Source organism: Schistocerca cancellata, chromosome 2 (genome assembly GCF_023864275.1).
Source record: "Schistocerca cancellata isolate TAMUIC-IGC-003103 chromosome 2, iqSchCanc2.1, whole genome shotgun sequence".
NCBI classification, from domain to species: domain Eukaryota; kingdom Metazoa; phylum Arthropoda; class Insecta; order Orthoptera; family Acrididae; genus Schistocerca; species Schistocerca cancellata.
Genome location: NC_064627.1, coordinates 908,942,636 through 908,967,229, shown reverse-complemented (window position 1 = coordinate 908,967,229; position 24,594 = coordinate 908,942,636). Strand labels below are relative to the sequence as shown.

At 42.1% G+C, this 24,594-nt stretch overlaps 1 protein-coding gene across 1 annotated transcript in view; it reads left to right on the top strand.

The window, feature by feature from the left end:
- LOC126159831 (EF-hand domain-containing family member C2-like) overlaps positions 1-24,594 on the top strand; it is a 256,876-nt gene that overhangs the window by 110,342 nt on the left and 121,940 nt on the right. The window contains exon 6 of the mRNA XM_049916645.1: positions 15,262-15,523. Within this exon, the coding sequence (XP_049772602.1) occupies positions 15,262-15,523 (262 nt within the window). The remainder of the gene's footprint in view (positions 1-15,261; positions 15,524-24,594) is intronic.

Sequence of the window (24,594 nt, the reverse complement as noted above, 5' to 3'; positions counted from 1 at the left end):
CATTCGAGGACGCATTTGGGCTTCACTGGTTTCCTAAACTGTTCGTCTATGTGTTGAACCCTTTCTACCTTCTTGCTTTGTTGATGTCATGTACACGTCACGATTGTCTTTCCATCTTAGAGCCAACAAATTATTACAGCTACTACGTAAATATTTTCCTTTCTTTAAAATTTGTTTTTGAATATTTTTGGCATATTTTGCTTATAGCTTTGTACTGTCCCGATAATATCTGTCTTTTCCTGCTGTAATATTAAAAAAGAGGTCGAGGGAGTAGCACCATTGTCAAGAAACGAAGTATATTGTTCAGTATGGATTATGACAAGTCCATGACAACATTCGGTGATGCTCTATTATTCCTATCAGTTCTATCCTGGCCAGTGTATATTTTGAAACCGTAACAATAATCGCGTTCTTTTCGACCGATTAAGTTGTTTGTATGCTAAACGCCCTTTATATTTCAGTAAGGATTCGTCTATACTGCTGTTTTCATCTGGTATGTAAATTTCTCATTCCAAAAGTTCATGAAAGGTCTTACCTTTCGAAGTCGGTCAGTACTGTTAGCAGTTTTCTTGTTACCAATATGCAAGATTCTGGAAATTAATTTAAATCTGTTACGTAGGATTTGGATATTTGGTTTTCTGACTTACACCATTAAAATGCACGGTGCATAGTAGGCCTTCATTTCGTCAAAAGTAACAGGATTACAAGTGTCATTCACTTTCCGTTTCTTCCTTTCGTTGTCTGTCATCTGACAGGCGAAGAGATTTGTTTCCATAACAAGCATTTCCCACAATTTGTCATCAAACATAATAGAAAAGAGTTCTAATAATCTTAGGTGATTACTTAAATAATTTGAAACAGGTACTTTTACGCCACGAGTGTCAGAATACATCCAAATGATTGGTGTGTTTTTCGCTTCCTGCTAAATGCATGATTTAGGTATTGCATTTTCCTCTCCACTTCCGTCGTCTATATTTAAATGTTTTACATGCTTTTCCTTTCGTACAGTCACATCAATACTTTCACTTAAACGCTCGTCTATTGACGGTGTGTAAGTGTTTATTAAATATTTCTTCAAAAACGAAGGTCCAAAACCACTAGCACCCTTGCTATATAACATAGATTTAACGAGTGGTGCCCAATTCTTGCGGCTTAATGGTAAGAACTAAAGCAGGATTATAAGTAACACGTGTTTGTTTCTTCGGTTTCACTTGTGACGTTTGCGTTTGGCCCGACTTTCGTTCCTGCGACTGTGACTCGTGACGTTTACGTTTGGCCCAAATTTTTTTTCCGCGAATCGAGATGTTCATGTTTGGCCCAGAATTATTATCACGATTCAGACTCGTCAAAGTATGGGAAGGGTTTAATTAAGTGTCTACAAACGAGAAAATCGTAAATGGGTGAGTGCGCTTTCACACACAATTTGGTGGTCAATGTCGACTGCTGTGTCGTGTGTATTGTAGACAGCTCTGAAGAATGTCTGCGAAAGGTGAGGTGGAGAGCAATGAAACACTCCTTCCCACTGCTCTCTTCCGTCCGTGGATGCCTATGGTATACGATATTTTCCGTCTAGCAAACTTCATTGTCAGGTTTCCTGTAGGCCCACTGTGTTCCATTGTTCGCTATTTGTTCTCTCAAATTTTTTTTATAACGGCGTTTCAGAAGGCTCTTACGAAGAATTTTACCTGTATTATTCCCGAAGTCTCAGTGTACTGGAAAAAATGTAACTACTTAATACGCTGCCTGACAAAAACGGTGAAACACCCAGAAAGGGAGGATAAACTAAATGAAATTTTGTGAGATGAGAGGGTATTTGATATTATTTCAGTGATTACAATATCGAGTCAAATATGCAAAAAACTTGGCAGTGTGAGGCTGCCTATCAATATGACGCTCACACCCTCTGTTCCCACACATATTCCATGGGAAACAGATAGGGGTACCTTGCTGGCCATAAAGTACCTCAACATGATGCAAACCAAATAGTTCATAGAGGCACGTGCTATATATGGACGAGGATTGTCCTTTTGCAGGACCTGACCATCATTTTGCAGGTCAATGCTCAAGCACGTACAGTGCAAGCTGTTACTGATTTGTTTGACTGATGGGTCTGCTAAGTGCTATACCACCTACTGCACTCCCCTGACTTAAGCCCTCGTGAGTTCAACTCGATTTCTAAACTGAAGGAAACACTACATCTACATCTACATGATAACTCTGCAATTCACATTTAAGTGCTTGGCAGAGGGGTCATCGAACCACAATCATACTATCTCTCTACCATTCCACTCCCGAACAGCGCACGGGATAAACGAACACCTAAACCTTTCTGTTCGAGCTCTGATTTCTCTTATTTTATTTTGATGATCATTCCTACCTATGTAGGTTGGGTTCAAAAAAATATTTTCGCATTCGGAAGAGAAAGTTGGTGACTGAAATTTCGTAAATAGATCTCGCCGCGACGAAAAACGTCTTTGCTTTAATGACTTCCATCCCAACTCGCGTATCATATCTGCCACACTCTCTCCCCTATTACGTGATAATACAAAAAGAGCTGTCCTTTCTTGCACCCTTTCGATGTCCTCCGTCAATCCCACCTGGTAAGGATCCCACACCGCGCAGCAATATTCTAACAGAGGACGAACGAGTGTAGTGTAAGCTGTCTCTTTAGTGGACTTGTTGCATCTTCTAAGTGTTCTGCCAATGAAACGCAACCTTTGGCTCGCCTTCCCCACAATATTATCTATGTGGTCTTTCCAGCTGAGGTTGTTCGTAATTTTTACACCCAGGTACTTAGTTGAATTGACAGCCTTGAGAATTGTACTATTTATCGAGTAATCGAATTCCAACGGATTTCTTTTGGAACTCATGTGGATCACCTCACACTTTTCGTTATTTAGCGTCAACTGCCACCTGCCACACCATACATCAATCTCTTCTAAATCACTTTGCAACTGATACTGGTCTTCGGATGACCTTACTAGACGGTAAATTACAGCATCATCTGCGAACAACCTAAGAGAACTGCTCAGATTGTCATCCAGGTCATTTATATAGATCAGGAACAGCACACGTCCCAGGACGCTTCCCTGGGGAACACCTGATATCACTTCAGTTTTACTCGATGATTTGCCGTCTGTTACTACGAACTGCGACCTTCCTGACAGGAAATCACGAATCCAGTCGCATAACTGAGACGATACCCCATAGGCCCGCAGCTTGATTAGAAGTCGCTTGTGAGGAACGGTGTCAAAAGCTTTCCGGAAATCTAGAAATACGGAATCAACTTGAGATCCCCTGTCGATAGCGGCCATTACTTCGTGCGAATAAAGAGCTAGCTGCGTTGCACATGGTTTCTGAAACCATGCTGATTACGTATCAAAAGATCGTTCCCTTCGAGGTGATTCATGATGTTTGAACACAGTATATGCTCCAAAACCCTACTGCAAACCGACGTCAATGATATAGGTCTGTAGTTCGATGGATTACTCCTACTACCCTTCTTAAACACTGGTGCGACCTGCGCAATTTTCCAATCTGCAGGTACAGATTTATCGGTGAGCGAGCGGTTGTATATGATTGCTAAGTAGTGAGCTATTTTATCAGCGTCATCACAAAGGAACCTAAACGGTATACAATCTGGACCTGAAGACTTGCCCTTATCAAGCGATTTGAGTTGCTTCGCAACCCCTAAGGTATCTACTTCTAAGAAACTCATGCTAGCAGCTGTTCGTGTTTCAAATTCTGGAATATTCCATTCGTCTTCCCTGGTGAAGGAATTTCGGAAAACTGTGTTCAATAACTCCGCTTTAGCGGCACAGTCGTCGGTAACAGTACCATCGGCACTGCGAAGCGATGGTATTGACTGCGTCTTGCCGCTTGTGTACTTTACATACGACCAGAATTTCTTCGGATTTTCTACCAAATTTCGAGACAATGTTTCGTTGTGGAACCTATTAAAGGCATCTCGCATTGAAGTCCGTGCCAAATTTGGCGCGTCTGTAAATTTTAGCCAATCTTCGGGATTTCGCGTTCTTCTGAACTTTGCATGCTTTTTCCGCTGCCTCTGCAACAGCGTTCGGACCTGTTTTGTGTACCATGGGGGATCAGTTCCATCTCTTACCAATTTATGAGGTAGGAATCTCTCAATTGCTGTTGCTACTATATCTTTGAATTTGAGCCACATCTCGTCAACATTTGCATAGTCAGTTCGGAAGGAATGGAGATTGTCTCTTAGGAAGGCTTCTAGTGACACTTTATCCGCTTTTTTTAAATAAAATTATTCTGCGTTTGTTTCTGGTGGATTTGGAAGAAACGGTATTGAGCGTAGCTATAACGACCTTGTGATCACTAATCCCTGTATCAGTCATGATGCTCTCTATTAGCTCTGGATTGTTTGTGGCTAACAGGTCAAGTGTGTTTTCGCAACCATTTACAATTCGCGTGGGTTCGTGGACTAACTGCTCGAAATAATTTTCGGAGAAAGCATTTAGGACAATCTCGGAAGATGTTTTCTGCCTACCACCGGTTCTGTCCAAGTATTTTTGCCAACATATCGAGGGAAGGTTGAAGTCCCCACCAACTATAACCGTATGAGTGGGGTATTTATTTGTTACGAGACTCAAATTTTCTCTGAACTGTTCAACAATTATATCATCGGAGTCTGGGGGTCGGTAGAAGGAACCAATTATTAACTTAGTTCGGCTGTTAAGTATAACCTCCACCCATACCAATTAGCACGGAGTATCTACTTCGACTTCACTACAAGATAAACCACTACTGACAGACACAAACACTCCACCACCAATTCTGCCTAATCTATCTTTCCTGAACACCGTCTGAGACTTCGTAAAAATTTCTGCAGAACTTATTTCAGGCTTTAGCCAGCTTTCTGTACCTATAACGATTTCAGCTCCTGCTTTTCTATTAGCGCTTGAAGTTCAGGGACTTTCCCAGCACAACTACAACAATTTACAACTACAATTCCGACTGTTCCTTAATCCAAGCAGGTCCTGTATTTGCCACGCACCCTTTGAGATTGCAGCCCACCCCGTACGTTCCCGATGCCTTCTAACCTAAAAAACCGCCCAGTCCACGCCACACAGCCTCCGCTACCCGTGTAGCCGCCAGCTACACGACATTCGCTTCAAAACTGCTACAAATTCGTCGGGCAATAGACCGCCCCACTAGAACTTGTCAACACAACTAGCACTGCTAAGAGTATCCTACGACTTCCACATCGCTGGCAACGGGTTATACACAATGCTGGCGACTATTTTGAAGGTCAGTAAAACTTTGAAACACGTATCTATTTTGCACGAGCTGTAAATAAATAGTTGCCACTATTAAAGTTCCATTGAGTAGAAGGAGACGTCAAGCAGATATGATTTGCATTTGTATCTGAAGTCAACTTTATTATCCATTAAATCCTTTACACCATTGCGTAGATTGTCAAAGATTTTTATGGCCGAATATCTCACTCCTTTCTACAGAACTAGCAAATTGCGGGTATGTTGACTTCTACGTTTCACTTACGTTCCAAGTAATCTCAGTCATTTTGAATGGGATTAAGATCAGGTGATTTACTAGGCTAGTGTAGGTGGCGGTAGGATGCCTGAGTGTTCGTCTAATCAGAAACGTATGCTTAGAGCCCTGTGAAACGAGTGCTTTTATCCTGGAAGACGGGACTGTCTACAGCTTACTTATCATGAAGATGTCGAAGAAGGGGCAACACTTAGTCACCAACGATTTTGAAATAAAAGTCCTGGTACATGCTCACGGTAACGTGAATTAGTGATCTCAAATCATGGTTCAAAAACCACTACCAAAACATCACTAAACCACCCCAACCTGACATACACCATCCACATACTTCAGGTTGAACGCCTGAGTGGACCTTCAGTGTTCTCTACAAGTCGCATCATCTGAAAAGAGGCAAAATCGCGACTTGTCTCAACCCACAGTACATACTTGAAGTCGGCTTCTATCTAGTTTCTATGCTGTTTGGCCCATAACAGCGGGTAGCTTGCGATTTTTTTGTGTTTAGTCAGAGAAAAGATGGAATGCTAGATTGCATTGTGCCTCAGAATACTACTGTTCTGAAATGGAGAAAATCGCAAGACAGTGAAAATGATTCTGTTTAATTTTGGATTAAGGTATGATTTGAATAAGCTCCCTCTATAGCTGACTCTGCGTGCATTACTATTATTTGCCGGCCGGGGTGGCCGAGCGGTTCTAGGCGCTACAGTCTGGAACTGCGCGACCGCTACGGTCGCAGGTTTGAATCCTGCCTCGGGCATGGATGTGTGTGTGATGTCCTTAGGTTAGTTAGGTTTAAGTAGTTCTAAGTTCTAGGGGACTGATAACCTCAGAAGTTAAGTCTCATAGTGCTCAGAGCCATTTGAACCATTTTTACTATTATTTTTCCTGCTGTGATGAAACCATGTGCAGAAATCGCTATAGGAGAGCAGTCATTTGTGTGAAGGCTAACAGTGTTGAAATGCAGTACCTTGCAATGAAATATATCGCAGAGCACAGCAAGAGTATTCGGACTTCGAATAACAAACAATTTAGACTGCAGATTGTAAGATAAAGGCTTCAGATATGCATATGATAGCAAGCTGATGGCTTGTAATAGTCATATTACCGAACTCAGGCCTCCCAACGGAATTAGATAGTTGTAACGTACACGGTGTAACATGTATGAGTGCAGATACTTTTATTTGTGGTGTCTTAATACGTACACACATTACTGTGTTGGTTCTTTTTTCTCTGCAGTGAACAGCCTTTCCACAAACAAGGCACAAACTTTTCGACCTATTGATTTCTGCTCGATCGTATATGTAGCAGTAAACGCACTACGCCTGTCAGCATAGACTAACCATTTTGCGTCCAACACCCGACCTGCTGTTCAAGGGAAAACAGGCATTAATGGCTTGCTCTTGCCACATGTACTTGGAGACACTAACCAACGTAAAAACATACGACTTGTAATGGATCTAATTATTACTCTGTAAATGACGTAAATACTGATCTAATGTTGTTCAGTACAGCGTCCTCAGTCACCAACAGAAATCTCTTCGCTTATACCCATCACGCTTTGTGTAAGAAATTTGCACAGACGATTAGTGACATTCAAAATATATAATCAATAAAAAACAAGTCACTTTTAGCTCAAAAATAGGTTTATTCTTCACAATTACCTTAAAAACATAAAAATGCCGTTCCTACACGTATCAGTATAAAAGTGGAAGCGGGAAGTAGTAGGACTCTAGTGAACTTCGTTTGTTTCGTACAAAAGAAGAAAGAAAATAATCTATTGACACTAATAGATGAAGATAAAGGATATACATATATCTCTTCATAGTACTTAATTAAACGACAAAAATTAATCTACACTGAAGCACCAAAGAAACTGGTATAGGCGTGCTTATTCAAATGCAGAAATACGAAACCGGCAGAATACGGCGCTGCGGTCGAAGTGTCTGACGCAGTTGTTAGATCAGTTACTGCTGCTACAGTGGCAGGTTATCAAGTGGTTTTATGGTCGGCGCACGAGCGTTGGGTTCTAGGCGCTTCAGTCCGGAACCGCGCTGCTGCTACGGTCGCAGGTTCGAATCCTGCCTCGGGCATGGATGTGTGTGCTGTCCTTAGGTTAGTTCGGTTTAAGTAGTTCTAAGTCGGGGGGACTGATGACCTCAGATGTTGAGTCCCATAGTGCTCAGAGCCATTTGAACCATTTGAACCACGAGCTTTGGGACACAGTATTTCCGAGGTAGCGATGGAGTGGCAATTTTCCCTTACGACCACTTCACGAATGTACCGTGAATATCAGGAATCAGGTAAAACATGAAATCTCTAACATCGCTCCGGCTGGAAAAAGATCCTGCAACAACGGGGTCAAAGGGGACTGAAGGGAATCGTTCAACGTAACAGAAGTGCAACCCTTCCGCAAATTGCTGCAGATTTCAATGCTGGGTCATCAATAAGTGTCAGCGTACGAACCATTCAACGAAACATTTTCGATATGGGCTTTCGGAGCCGAAGGCCCAGTCGTGTACCTTTGATGACTGCACGACACGAAGCTTTACGCCTCGCCATGGCCCATCAACACCGACACTGAACTGTTGATGACTGGAAACATGTTGCCTGGTCGGACGAGACTCGTTTCAAATTGTATTGGGCGGATGGACGTATATGTGCATGGAGACAGCCTCATGAATCCATGGACCCTGCATGTCAGCAGGGGACTGTTCAAGCTGGTGGAGCTCTGTAATGGTGTGGGACATGTGCAGTTGGAGTGATATGGACCCCTGACACGTTTAGATACGACTCTGACAGGTGAAGCGTCTGATCACCTGCATCCATTCATGTCCATAGTGCATTCCGACGGAATTGGGCAATTCCAGCAGGACAATGCGGCACCCTACACGTCCAGAATTGCTACAGAGTGGCTCCAGGAACACTCTTCTGAGTTTAAACACTTCCGCTGGCCATCAAGCTCCCCAGACATGAACATTATTGAGTATATCTGGCATGCCTTGCAACGTGCAGTTCAGAAGAGATCTCCGCCCCCTCGTACTCTAACGGATTTGTGGACAGTCCTTCACGATTCATCGTGTCAGTTCCCTCCAGCACGACGTCAGACGTTAGTCGAGTCCACGCCACGTCGCGTTGCGGCACTTCTGCGTGCTCGCTGGGACCGTACACGATATTAGTCAGGTGTACCAGTTTCTTTGGGTCTTCAGTGTATTACAAGCTTTATGTGGCCGTGTGAGAAATGGCCTTTCGCGAATCCGCACAATTCACTCGGGAAATGGATGAGATGGACCTGGATTCATTGACAATTCCTGTACAGTTTGAAACCGATTCTCATTGACTAGGCATGGCACTCGTATCCTGCCGCTGCAGATTTCCATACCACTGTTTGTATACTGTGTTATAGGCGTACGAATAGTACACAATTCCTTCTAAACACGTTGGTTAGCGCATTGGTAAACCAGCGAATGGGGTAACTCCTTTCATGGTGTGATCACGGACTCGTGGAAACACGATGGCTCCTTTCTGCCATTCTGTCACCTGTCCATGGCGACTTGTCTTACTGCACCGATTCCTCACAGTCGAATGGCACATACACATCACATCAATGGCACGACACCGAGGGAAGTGCAGCACACTGGACTCGCGTTCGAGTCGAACACTGTTCAAATTCGTGTACAGCCGTCTAGATTTAAGTTTTCCGTTTTTCCCTAAAGTGCTCCAAGCAAATACTAGGATGCTTCCTTCGAAAGGGCGCGGCCGATCTCCGTCCCCATCCTTCAATCAGTGCGAGCTTGTGCTCCGTCTCTAACGGCCTCTATGTCGATGGGACGTTAAGGGGACGCGGTCGTGAGCGAATATCCTTTGATTCACCATACTAACGTTAGTCATTTATCTCAAAAACTATTTGTTCGAATCAAACCAAATTTGAAACATACTTAAGTTTTCGTAATTTTTTTTTTCAAGTTGTTTTACTTCCATGACAGTAGCATTGCTATCACAGCAGATATTCGAAAATATCTTTGTTACCAAAAAAACTGGCATTTAAAAAATAATTACTAAATATATGTCAAACCGTTTACTTGAATGCCGTAACTCTATTACATTTTATTTAAAGTGATATAATTAATCCCTGTACCAAGTTCCATGAATAAAGATGGATTACTTTCAGGGAAAATTGTACCTATGTCATACCTCCAGGAAAATGCACTTAAAGTTCTTGATACAAATCTTTTCAACCTACATTCAAAGTTTAGACTAGACAGGTCCATAGTTGTCATCGTTGAGGGTTTCTGTATCCTGCAATTTACGTCTGGAGGTCCTCGTTTGAATTCTGGCCTCTTTTATTATTTGTAGTGCACTTTTCTCAGCCTCCTGTACCCTCAGCTGCTCAACTGACAGAAGCGCATTCTTCATGTTCACCCTAGGTTCTAAGCCCATATGAATGAAAACTTTCAGCCTGCTGTCTGACCCATCACTGAAACTCAACACTGCATCCATGACACCAGTTTTTAGGGGCTTGAGGCTCACAAATACAGTTTTAGGCAAGCGTTCGCACACACAGTTATTGAAACCTTGGATGGGATTTTGTGTTCTCCCGTGGATGCATTTAGCAAGCAAGTTTTTGCTAGCTAACTCTCTCTAGATAGGTGTCAGAACATTTGCTACTGACATTGGTACGGAATTGTTATGTTCATATACATCACCAGTTACACTAGCTCTCTGATACTTACACCATGACTCGTAGCCCGTTGAACCGAAAGAATGATAGGGATCGTCTTTTACCTTTAACCTTATTTCTACTGTTGAAATTCCTATTCTGCCAATATTTATGATCTGCATAGATAAAACAAAACTATCAACACAGGAAGATTCCCTCCTAAAATCAAGTACTATTTCAAATCACGACTACGAGTGAAACGAAAACAGAACGGTGAACTGATTTTAGCTGTTACCTACATTCGCTTAGCGCCAAGTTGACCAACTTTGGACGTAGTTGTTACAGAATAAAGGCAAGGAACGTCTGCTCCAGCTGGGATAAACACAACTCAATTGACAGCCGACAGAAGGGAGGAGGGGCATGTTGTTTAGAAAATGCTCTTTCTGTCCTGTTAATACAACGTATAAAAGTCATACATATTCTGGTTCAGAAAGGAGTGGGGTGTAACTTATCAGTAAAAAAGAATTCATTTTATTCAGTGTTTTTCAGTATGTCGTCCGCGGCTGTTTTACTTTCGTAAAATGAAGAACAAACCGCCTTCAGTCACAAGTTGCATTTATTTACTGCACTATGCATTTCGAGCCCTGGAGGCTCATCTTCAGGTGCTTTTTAGTGATTTACATCAGGTTTTTTAGTTGTTTGCCTCTTGATATTACATTTTTGTGTTAACAACATTGTATATTGTAGATGATGACACTAAAGATGAACTTGAACTCCTCACATCATTCAACTCACTCCACAATAAAATAAAGTTCACAATAGAACATGAAACAAATCAATCCATAAATTTCTTAGACCTCACAATTGTGAATGAACAACAAGAACATAACTTGTACATTTACCGAAAACCAACCTACAATGACATCACAATACATGAATCTTCACACCACCCGAACACACATAAGTATGCTGCATGTAGATCAATGTTGAACAGGGCACATAATTACATTTAAAACCCAAAGCACTAACACAAGAAATAGATACTATCAAAACAATTACAGTAAATAACGGTTACTCTGTAAAATCAATTGATAAACAATCTAGAAAAATGCAGACCAACATCACTCACAAAAACACTGAAAAGAAAACTACCGACACAAAACAAATCTTCACAAGCGTTCCATACTTAGGCACAGTATCACAAAAAATAGCTAACTTATTAAAAAAACGAATATTAAAATATCTTTATCCACAAACAGCAAACTTAGATACCACTTCCCTCACACAGTGAACACAAACAAACCAATAACACAGCACAGTGAAATATATAAATTACAATGTAACAGTTGCCCTGCATTTTACATAGGAAAAACTGGAAGAACCTTCCACACACGGTATAAAGAATACACCGACGCCTTTCGACTAAACCGTTTTGAAAAATCTACCATAGCTAACCACATGTATGTTAATAAACACAGACTTGACGACATCCACAACAGCCTAACTGTACTTCATACATAACCCAACAGTAAAAAACTTAATCTACTAGAACAGTTAGAAATAATGCTACACAAAGAAAAATATTCCGAAAACTTGTTGAGTGAACAAACACAGTTTAACAGCCACAATTTTTTCTACACCTTTAAAAATTTATTTTTTCCTGAGGAATCAGATCTATAATAATACAAACAGCTGACAACCTACAACATGGTGCCAAATAATTATTTTAATAATACCTGTGTACTAGTAATACTATATCATATTATCTACTGTGAAACAAGAAAATCGATTATATTTAGAAGTAGAACATCTATATGAACGAGAATCTTTGGCATGTTTACGTTCTGCTACTACAATGTGCGAAAAAGTGTGTGACAATGTATATATCCCAGTATGTACTGCAAAATTAAAGATGTGTATTATGTGTACCAACTGCACAACAGAAGCAGACATCATACAATGTTAAACTGTAAGTTAGTTTCATATTATTAACGCTGTTAAACTTATATCTACAATATACCATGTTGTAACACAAAAATGTAATATCAACAGGCAAACAACTAAAAAACCTGATGTAAATCACTAAAAAGCACCTGAAGATGAGCCTCCAGGGCTCGAAATGCACAGTGCAGTAAATAAACGCAACTTGTGACTAAAGGCGGTTTGTTCTTCATTTTTAAAAAAGAATTCCTTATTTCAATGGATTTTTATTTCCTGTTACCCTTAAACTGCAATCTTCATTTCTTTCTTCAGTGCATTACCTATGTTAGTGGCAGAGGCGTTAAGGCAGTCTGGTTACAGATCTATACCATCTACAACGCTCCGCGACCAGTGTGCTCTGTTAACGAGGTAAATAATATTTTGTCCGCTGTGGCTCCTTGTTACTCAGAGTGAGATATCTTATTAAGGTTAATTCGTTCCACGGTGAACACCAGGTCAGAGAAACATTGTGCATACCTCACATGTTGTTGTTGTGGTCTTCAGTCCTGAGACTGGTTTGATGCAGCTCTCCATGCTACTCTATCCTGTGCAAGCTTCTTCATCTCCCAGTACCTACTGCAACCTACATCCTTCTGAATCTGCTTGGTGTATTCATCTCTTGGTCTCCCTCTACGATTTTTTCCCTCCACGCTGCCCTCCAATACTAAATTGGTGATCCCTTGATGCCTCAGAACATGTCCTACCAACCGATCCCTTCTTCTAGTCAAGTTGTGCCACAAACATCTCTTCTCCCCAATCCTGTTCAACACCTTCTCATTAGTTACGTGATCTACCCATCTAATCTTCAGCATTATTCTGTAGCACCACATTTCGAAAGCTTCTATTCTCTTCTTGTCTAAACTATTTATCGTCCATGTTTCACTTCCATACATGGCTAAACTCCATACAAATACTTTCAGAAACGACTTCGTGACACTTAAATCTATACTCGATGTTAACAAATTTCTCTTCATCAGAAACGCTTTCCTTGCCATTGCCAGTCTACATTTTATATCCTCTCTACTTCGACCATCATCAGTTATTTTGCTTCCCAAACAGCAAAACTCCTTTACTACTTTAAGTGTCTCATTTCCTAATCTAATACCCTCAACATCACCCGACTTAATTCGACTACATTCCATTATCCTCGTTTTGCTATTGTTGATGTTCATCGTATATCCTCCCTTCAAGACATTATCCATTCCATTCAACTGCTCTTCCAAGTCCTTTGCTGTCTCTGACAGAATTACAATGTCATCAGCGAACCTCAAAGTTTTTATTTCTTCTCCGTGGATTTTAATACCTACTCCGAATTTTTCTTTTGTTTCCTTCACTGCTCGCTCAATATACAGATTGAATAACATCGGGGATAGGCTACAACCCTGTCTCACTCCTTTCGCAACCACTGCTTCCCTTTCATGCCCCTCAACTCTTATAACTGCCATTTCGTTTCTATACAAATTGTAAATAGCCTTTCGCTCCCTGTATTTTACCCCTGCCACCTTCAGAATTTGAAAGAGAGCATTCCAATCAACATTGTCAAAAGCTTTCTCTAAGTCTACAAATGCTAGAAACGTAGGTTTGCCTTTCCTTAATCTAGCTTCTAAGATAAGTCGAAGGGTCAGTATTGCCTCACGTGTTCCAATATTCCTACGGAATCCAAACTGATCTTCCCAAAGGTCAGCTTCTGCTAGTTTTTCCATTCGTCTGTAAAGAATTCGCGTTAGTATTTTGCAGCCGTGACTTATTAAACCGATAGTTCGGGAATTTTCTCATCTGTCAACACCTGCTTTCTTTGGGATTGGAATTATTATATTCTTCTTGAAGTCTGAGGGTATTTCGCCTGTCTCATACATCTTGCTCACCAGATGGTAGAGTTTTGTCAGGACTGGCTCTCAAAAGGCCGTCAGTAGTTCTAATGGAATGTGGTCTACTCCCGGGGCCTTGTTTCGACTCAGGTCTTTCAGTGCTCTGTCAAACTCTTCACGCAGTATCATATCTCCCATTTCATCTTCATCTACATCCTCTTCCATTTCCATAATATTGTCCTCAAGTACATCGCCCTTGTATAGACCCTCTATATACTCCTTCCACCTTTCTGCTTTCCCTTCTTTGCTTAGAACTGGGCTTCCATCTGAGCTCTTGATATTCATACAAGTGGTTCTCTTTTCTCCAAAGGTCTCTTTAATTTTCCTGTAGGCAGTATCTATCTTACCCCTAGTGAGATAAGCCTCTACATCCTTACATTTATCCTCTAGCCATCCCTGCTTAGCCACTTTGCACTTCCTGTCGATCTCATTTTTGAGACGTTTGTATTCCTTTTTGCCTGCTTCATTTACTGCATTTTTATATTTTCTCTTTTCATCAGTTAAATTCAATATTTCTTCTGTTACCCAAGGATTTCTACTAGCCCTCGTCTTTTTACCTACTTGATCCTCTGCTGCCTTCACTACTTCATCCCTCAGAGCTACCCATTCTTCTTCTACTGTATTTCTTTCCCCCATTCCTGTCAATTGTTCCCTTACGCTCTCCCTGAAACTCTGTACAACCTCTGGTTCTTTCAGTTTATCCAGGTCCCACATCCTTAAATTCTCACTTTTTTGCAGTTTCTTCAGTTTTAATCTACAGTTCATAACCAATAGATTGTGGTCAGAGTCCACATCTGTCCCTGGAAATGTCTTACAATTTAAAACCTGGTTCCTAAATCTCTGTCTTACCATTATATAATCTATCTGAAATCTGTCAGTATCTCCAGGCTTCTTCCATGTATACAACCTTCTTTTATGATTCTTGAACCAAGTGTTAGCTATGATTAAGTTGTGCTCTGTGCAAAATTCTACCAGGCGGCTTCCTCTTTCATTTCTTAGCCCCAGTCCATATTCATCTACTACGTTTCCTTCTCTCCCTTTTCCTACTAACGAATTCCAGTCACCCATACCTCACATAAGCTGTTAAATTTTGAGGAGTGTGATTTGTGACTTACTGATCTATTTTTTTAGTTACTGTGCCGCTTTTGCATGTGCGTGATTAATAGTGAACCAAGTAGGTGAGTAAGCGGTAGAAGCAAACTGTGTGGTGTGAAGACGTTCGAGGCGCTGCCGCCGGTGGGGTCGGAGTCTCCGCTGACGCTGCTGAACGTGCTGTCGAGCGCGGGCAAGGGCGAGGGGCCGACCAACTACCGCTACGTGGCCGACGCCCTCGGCTGCGCCGCCGCCCGGCCGCAGAACTTCTACCGCGACTCCGACCTGGCCATCGGCGCCTGCATCAACTGCTTCGGCCGCAAGGTCGTGCTCACCGACTGCGACGACTTCACCAAGGCCTACTACCACGCCAAGTACGGAGTCGGTAAGAACTGCGGCCGGGCCTTTTCTGTCCATCAGTGCTGCATCGTACAGTCTTGGCAGTAAGTCGAGAGATCCTCGAGGTCTACGAAACAATGTTAAGCCGTAGGCACAGGGGCTGTGCATCCGAACGTTGAGCGTTGAGCGTGCCGAGTTTCTGACGTCAAAGCGTGGAAACAGCACTTTGGGGAATCTTTACGAACGTGCAGAGCAAAATCTAGCATGTCAGATATTCTGAACGTGCTTTTGAACGTAGTCCAATGAGGTGTGCAGGACGCCATCTACGTCACATGCGCGCCATCTCCCTTCGGTACAGAGTTGTGAGGCGCCATATTGGCTCCCAGTTGAAGCCCGTAAGTATATATGCCGTTTCTGAGCACAAACAAACTGCAGAGCTCTCGAAAACCCTCCGTTAATTGTGTCATTCGTTGTGATAAAATGACGAGAAACGACATATTCGTGTAAAAGAATTACTGTAACTGGCGTATTATAGGAGTATCCCATTTGAAATCAACAGCATGTTGAGAATTCATTAACAGCGCATTGTTCACGGTGCAATTTGTTATTATTAAATCTCTATTAGTAATGTAACTACAATTAAAGTATTCTGCAAATAGTAACATTTTTGTCTCTTATCATCCGCCGTTGTGTAGCGCAAGTTTCGTAACGAAATTCTGAAGTGATGGTGCTTCCCGTCCAACTGCACCAATCTTTTTTTTTCTAATCTTCGCGTTTTTAACAGGTTCTGATACCTTCTTATTAGTTTAATACGAGAATATACTATAATATTCAATGTTATGTAAATATAAGTGCGTTCTTTCTGAGAGGTGAGTTTGTTCTATTGGCTTAATCTACAGGACACCTTACACTACTTGCAGTAAGATATTTTGCCCTTTTGTCCCTTTAAGTTTGCAACTCACATGTAGATATTCTGCTGCTGGACATGCATTGTAATCAAGTAAGAATGACCTTAGGGTTTTACTAAAAAGTGAGCATGATGAAATAATTTTTATCTTATGTGAAGAACTATTGTAAATTTGTATTGCACTGTTTGTAATGGAACTTTTATAAGCCGATGTCCTCACTGACCGGATATGGTACTTTCCTTTTTACCTTACAATATTTTCACGGATATAGAACTTTTTATTTTTGTATACTACAGACAGATCAACCTAATTAGCATATGGACAAGGGAGCAAAAAGTACATTTTAACAGTGCTAATATGGCAATTCTGCGCTCGTCCATTTCGTTAAGAGCGTGATCTAAGAGCCAGATGCAGCCGACGACTGCCATTGGAGCGTGTTACGATCACGTATACCACGTTGGGGCCCACGTACCGTATGCACAAGTCGCATCATTTCTGAGCGTTCACCGGCACGTTGAACTCGCCACGCCGGCCGATGTGGCCGAGCGGTTCTAGGCGCTTCAGTCTGGAACCGCGCGACCGCTACGGTCGCAGGTTCGAATCCTGCCTCGGGCATGGATGTGTGTGATGTCCTTAGGTTAGCTAGGTTTAAGTAGTTCTAAGTTCTAGGGGACTGATGACCTCAGATGTTAAGTCCCATAGTGCTCAGAGATTTAGGTACGATAGTCGTGTTTACACTGAATGGTGCCCTAGCAATATAGTGACACGTGATACAGTCACAAAGAGACTAGATATAAAGTTTCATATCAGCGCACACTCCGCTGCAGAGTGAAAATCTCATTCTGGAGACTAGATATACTGGAAAACCGACCATTAAGCGTGAGTGGAAATTAATACGTGTTGTATTCACTGACAGTGGCATACAAAACGTCAATTCGGAGTTTGATGCCTTCGAAAAAAGTGATACAGGGAACGTAACATCTCCAAATACGAGGGGAATTTAATAAGTAATGTCACGCATTTTTTCTCGGCCAATTTCGATTGAAAAAATACGGAATTTGTTGTGGGACATCATGGCATATTCCCTCTTCATGCCCTATAGTTTCATGAAGTTCCGATAGGTTGCGACGCTATACGTGGCCTTCAAAATGGCGTCTGTAGTGTAGACGCGTTCCAAGCAGTTAGCTGTCATTGAGTTCCTTTTGGCGGAAAACCGGAGTATCTCAAGTATTCATAGACGCTTGCAGAATGTCTACAGAGACCTGGCAGCGAACAAAACACGGTAGGTTGTTTGGCGAGGCGTCTGTCATCATCGCAACAAGGTCGCGCAAACCTGTCCAATCTCCCGCGTGCCGACTGGCCGCCCACAGCTGTATCTCCTGCAGATTTGACACGTGCCACAAAAATGCAAACGAACTTCTCTGTGACAATGCACGGCCTCATACATGTCTGTGTAGCAGAGAGGAGCTCACTAAACTTCATTGAACTGTTCATCATTATCCTCCCTGTAGCCCGGATCTCATATCTTCCGATTTCCATCTCTTTGGCGCAATGAAAGATGTACTCCACGGAGAACAGTACGTGTATGATGGGTAGGTTATCGACAAAGCAAGACGTTGGCTCCGATGTCGCCCAGTAGAGTGGTACCATGCGGGCATTGCGGGCTTATCAAAATAATAAAATGAAATGATGAGTGTGGTGGTGTGGCCCTGAACTACGTACCCTCCGACTCAGAGTTGAAATATTAAAAGTTTTGACTGGTTTCGGTGTCTAGGGGCTGGGATACGTAGATGCCGCATTACAAGCCAAATACTGCTGAGTCTACAGTATATAATACGAATATACACATGAATCGAATGGTCGAAGGTTCCTATCACTCGGCAATTGCGAATGTAGCGTAGAAATTTATAAATGAAAGATTCCAATTACATAAAATCTGCAGGTACTATCTTAACGACCTTAAATGATGAGTACGATAGCAGAAGTACTTTTGAGAATGTGGTGTATTTCTGCAAAACACTTACTGGTGTCGATGGTCCAGCAATTAAATAAAATGTAACTTGAATAACAGGGAAAGAAGAGATTCCTACTGCACGTAATTAGTTATGAACAACAACACAGCTCGCGAGATATTCACTTCTAAACGCACACTACGTCTTCACTTGCAGAAGCCACGGATATCTCACAAGTGCACCCGTCGGCACTCCGAAGTATTTCTATCTCTCGCGACCACGTGCAAATCACTCCACTCTCCAAGTCTTTCCGTGCGTCCGAGGCGCCGTCATGTCCAGCACCTCACTTGTCCTGTGCTGTGCCCTTCTCCTACTTCCATCCAGTCTCCCGATTCACGAGCGCTGTGATTGGCTAAAGCGCTCCCCCCATGTCTTCAAGCCAACGCACATTCGTAAACATAATGAAACACATACGAAATACTGGAGTTACATTTACATAACTTGAAATTAAATAAATATTCCTACGGCTGGACCATAAACACGCTCTAACACACATTATTAAATACATAAAAAAATTAAATAAAATATATCAAAGGAATAGCAGCAAAAGGTGGCCAGCAGCCTAATGTCTCTGTGCTTTCTAAAACACAGTAAATATTTAACCAATTTCTTCATGAATAGCATATATCGGATATTAACAAAGAAACAGATAAATAAATATATTTATAAGCATGCTGCTATCGTTTTTTCGTGTAACTGTGGAGTACTTATGGCCTGACGCGATCGATAGTAATCGGCCACTTTGACCTCCAATAACTCATGTACTATTCAAGTTAAATGCCTGTGATTTATACCAATTTATTACAATTACACTTACAGCTTGCTAAAGACTAGTCGATCGAGAAAATCGGATGAAGCGTTTAGATTTTGGAAATTCGTTGCTGGGTGTTACTTGTATAATTTACAGTCAGATATTAAACTTTAAACTAATAAAGATATTGAAAATCTGATTATTCCATCAGAATCGTGCAAATAATAGTAATGTACATGTTTCTTTTTGAGGTATCATGATTCCTCTGGCTACTATTAATTTCTATATGAACTGTGAAATGTCTACCATTAAGGTTCCACAAAGTCCGCCATCTTTGGCCCTCCCGATGCACAAGTCTCTTTCATCGACACAGCATCACCAAGGAATTTCCAGCCATGTGCTCAATGGGCCACACGCAGGGGCTCCCCTCATGCTCAGCTTACGTTCGGCACCGCGCGGTTGCTGCTGGGCCGCGGCTTTGACGAGCGTCCTGTGCGGCCGCCCCAACAATGAACATAGAATATTTCCAGGGCGCCACAACTCGCCCATTACCTCACAGCATACAGGTCCCCCCAGTTAGATGGTGTGAGACAGTCGCATTGAACAGAGATTATGTTTAAAAATAGGATTTTGCAGCCAGAGGAGTAGGGAATAATATTGTGTATTAGAATCCTCAATAAAACAAACTTTCAGAAAAAAACATGTTGCATTACTTACAGAACATCCCTTGTACTTTACATCAGCTCATCCAGCATGACCAGAGATAGCGCCTTCCTTTGCTAGCGAAGTGTTCTCCAGAGATTACCAGTGATTCCTGATGGCCGTATTAGAGCTTCTGTATTTTGATCTAGAGTGTTCCATATATTTTCAGTCATAGGTTAGTCTGCTCCCCACAATGAGGTGGTCACTACAGATCTGTGATGTCCTTTGGATGGATTGTCATCCATCGGTTCCAAAAAAGGTACTCGTACTTAGTGATTAATCAAACCTACATCAGCTGTACAATTATACTTTTATTGTGTTACGATTAGTTTCTTTGTTAGAACATCTCCAGGTTGCCCGAAGTTAAATAAAACAGAAAATTAGCTAAAGCAACAGCATCTTAACGAATGAAATAAGCAACTCACACTGACAGCAGTATTATGCTAAATTCTCTCTGCATTGTGCCAAAATAATGATAAAGTGGTCCGGTTGTCGAAGGACCAAATCCAGAAACAATGATCACAAACATTTTGCCGACTACCTGGCGGAAGTATGCGAACAGCCACGGCATGCTGTGTACAGTAAACTGCGCAGACAGAGCAGCTCCACGAGAGAGATAAACGTCTCAACGTAGTACGTTACTTGGCCTCTGTCGAGTGCTATAGTAGATCGTGCGATCATAATACGTTACAAGCAATGAAAAAACCGTAAGTACAGAATTGATATTGGAGAGTAAAAAGCCACCACATATTTAATGAAAACAATTGAAAAATAGATGCGAACGAAGGTTAAAAAAGGTGCTACATGAGTAAGATAAAATGCGTTTAAATGATTAACAGCAATGTATACCAGCCATACATACCTTAAAATAATCCGATGTCAAACTAAACATGTAAGACATAGTAAGAGCTGGCGATGATCAGAATGCGTCTTCAATTGATAAGTCTACCATGTAGCCACAATAATGGCCGTTTACGGCAACAGGGAGCGGGTCTGCAGGTATGCAATGGTGAGCACAGCATGAGGCTACGGAGCGTAGTTGAACTGGTTAGTCGACGAGTAATTGACAACAGTGCTACAATGCTAGTAGTGCTGATACAAATCAGAGCAATGGCAACGATAGGCAAAACAAACATTGCATTATGTCTACGACAACTGCTGTCGAAGTTGATGTTTAGTCATAAAGAAACCCAAGGAATTTCGCACAGGAGAAAGAAATGGCAGATGAAATATTAGCGTTACTGCAAGATCAGTCAGTGGAATGTATGGTGTCGTACACGCTCGACTGTGCGGACAAGCGGACACCGTACATGAGGTTTACAATGATGACGATAGGTGCTTAACAACCGAAAGCGATATTGAAACAGCTGTCGAGTCATGTAGTTCATCGTCCTTGTCGGACAGGAAGCCACAAATCTCATCTACAGTAAAACGTAGTAAATGACAATTGTTGTCGGAGTGGAGGATACTAAACATAATTACATACATAAAAGATCATCCACAGCACAGTTTCAAAAAAGAAAAAAAACAGTTATGAACAGATGTCGAATAAGTCCACAGCAATATGACGTGTAATGCATAAGAAAAACTACGGATATTCAAGGGAGGACAAGGTACACTTGTTACAGAAACTGGTGTTTGTGGATTTCAAGGGTGTTAGATACAGTTTACAGATGCGCATGGTAGTGACCTACTACGTTATATTCATCAAAATGCGCACGACATATATTACAGTGATTTCAAAGGATGCACAGAATGGCTGCATAATTTCAAACAGTGCTACAGAATTGGAAGATGTAAAATAACGGAATTTCACCCAAAACGTCAATTTAACGATACAGAGCAAACTACGGAATAGGGCTGAAAATTTGTAGATGAGACAAACAAATTTATCGCATCGTTCAGCATGGAATTTGCTTTCAACTCCGACCGCCCGGGATTTGAAGAGGAAATGCAAATTAAAGGAACCCTGGAAATTAGAGGTACAGAAAGTTGTAACAAGATCAACGAACATCAATGCCTTAACACATTCGTATACAATTATGCCGACTGGATGGTAAATTGGCTGGGAAGTTATTTATTGTGCTGCGAGAAGTTGGAGATGCCCTGCTGCCTTCGATTCTTTCATGTGTGCGTGGTCTTGCAAGGACAGTAGGGAATATTTATGTCACAGCAAGCAAGAGTGTGAAAATGAGTGTAAGAGAACTACGACTATGGTATGAGTGCTGCTTTTGGCCAACAGCTGGTCAAAATAATTTTCTTTTGCTCGATTCGTGGTCTGTGTGTAAAAATCGTACTCCTTTAGAGCAAAATATCCTTCCCGAAAAGTGTGTGAATTGCAGTTCATACCCTCTGGAACTACTGGACCAATTCAGCTTCTGGATGTCTGTTTGGTTGTTTTTTCTGTGCCTATAAAACATATTATCTCACTATCTGCAGCTACGCCTTTAATGCCTTTAAGGCAAGCCAGTTTCACCATAAGCTCCACAACAGACTGTTACGCATTCGATTGCATGCCATCAGATTCCATCAGTTCTCATCACGCATTACACCAATATGATTCTATATGCATTCTTTAAGAGTGAATACCTAACTGAACGTCCTGCACGATTTGTAACTCCCAACGAATTCGCCTTCATCTTGATGATCACTGTGGCGCACCGCTTTTCGTTCGGTGTTCCTGGTGTAAGTTAACAGTTTGTTTTGAACAATTTTTGAATGTCGAAGATGTCCATTTTGTGAAGGGTAATACACAAAGCTCATATAAAACTAAACTCTGCTCCTTCCAGACATTCATTTTCTGTCGCTCTCCTGATGCACTTGGTGAGTCACTAGCAGCTAATATTTTTCCTATCACAATTGTTAACACAACATTTTGAAATGAGCCTTACTAATGATTGAATTTGCGACCTTGCACTCCAGTGAGATATCGAATCACGCAGTTCGTCTGAAATGAGAAGCTGTAGCCACTGACGATGTGTTACATCAAGGTTATCGTCATTATAGTGACCTGAGGGTAGAAGGCGGCCGGGGCGAGGGAGGACCCTAGGGACGCCCACCCCTCCGTCTCGTCGTAGTACCGCAGTGGATAGAAGGGCTGTAGTCAGACCGATGGTCTGGCTGGTCTGGCTTTACCTTACCTTGCCCTGTCAGGCATTCTGAGCGGTCTCTTGCCGGTATGCTGTATGTCTTAAATATAATAAATACACTACTGGCCATTAAAATTGCTACACCATGAAGAAATGCAGATGATAAACGGGTATTCATTGGACAAATATATTATACTAGAACTGACATGTGATTACATTTTCACGCAATTTGCGTGCATAGATCCTGAGAAATCAGTACCCAGAACGACCACCTCAGCCGTAATAACGGCCTTGATACGCCTGGGAATTGGGTCAAACAGAGCTTGGATGGCGTGTACAGCTACAGCTGCCCATGCAGCTTCAACACGATGCCACAGTTCATCAAGAGTAGTGACTGGCGTATTGTGACGAGGCAGTTGCTCGGTCACCATTGACCAGACGTTTTCACTTGGTGAGAGATCTGTTGAATGTGCTGGCCAGGGCAGCAGTCGAACATTTTCTGTATCTAGAAAGGCCCGTACAGGACCTGCAACATGCGGTCGTGCATTATTCTGCTGAAATGTAGGGTTTCGCAGGGATCGAATGAAGGGTAGAGCCAAAGGTCGTAACACATCTGAAATGTAACGTCCACTGTTCAAAGTGCCATCAATGGGAACAAGAGGTGACCGAGACGTGTAACCAATGGCACCCCATACCATCACGCCGAGTGATACGCCAGCATGGCGATGACGAATACACGCTTCCAATGTGCGTTCACCGCGATGTCGCCAAACACGAATGCGACCATCATCATGTTCTAAACAGGACCTGGATTCATCCGAAAAAATGACGTTTTGCCATTCGTGCACCCAGATTCGTCGTCGAGTACACCATCGCAGGCGCTCCTGTCTGTAATGCAGCGTCAAGGGTAACCGCAGCCATGGTCTCCGAGCTGATAGTCCATGCTGCCGTAAACGTCGTCGAACCGTTCGTGCAGATGGTTATTGTCTTGCAAACGTTCCCATCTGTTGACTCAGGGATCGAGATGTGGCTGCACGATCCGTTACAGCCATGCGGACAAGATTCCTGTCATTTCGACTGCTAGTGAAAGGAGGCCGTGGGGTTCCAGCACGGTGTTCCGTATTACCATCCTGAACCCACCGATTTCATATTCTGCTAACAGTCATTGAATCTCGACCAACGCGAGCAGCAATGTCGCGATACGATAAACCGCAATCGCTATAGGCTTCAATCCGACCTTTATCAAAGTCAGAAACGTGATGGTACGCATTTCTCCTCCTTACACGAGGCATCACAACAACGTTTCACCAGGCAACGCCGGTCAACTGCTGTTTGTGTATGAGAAATCGGTTGGAAACTTTCCTCATGTCAGCACGTTGTAGGTGTCGCCAACCTTGTGTGAATGCTCTGAAAAGCTAATCATTTGCATATCACAGCATCTTCTTCCCGTCGGTTAAATTTCACGTCTGTAGCACGTCATCTTCGTGGTGTAGCAATTTTAATGGCCAGTAGTGTACTTGTTAAATGGACTATGAAAATCTCTTAACTTACGACCAACAGTGCCATTGCTGTCGTCATAAAGTTCTGAAATTATTGCTACGACATTGGTTAATTCTTTTGTGCCAGTTTGATTTTGTCTTAATTTTACGTTTCCT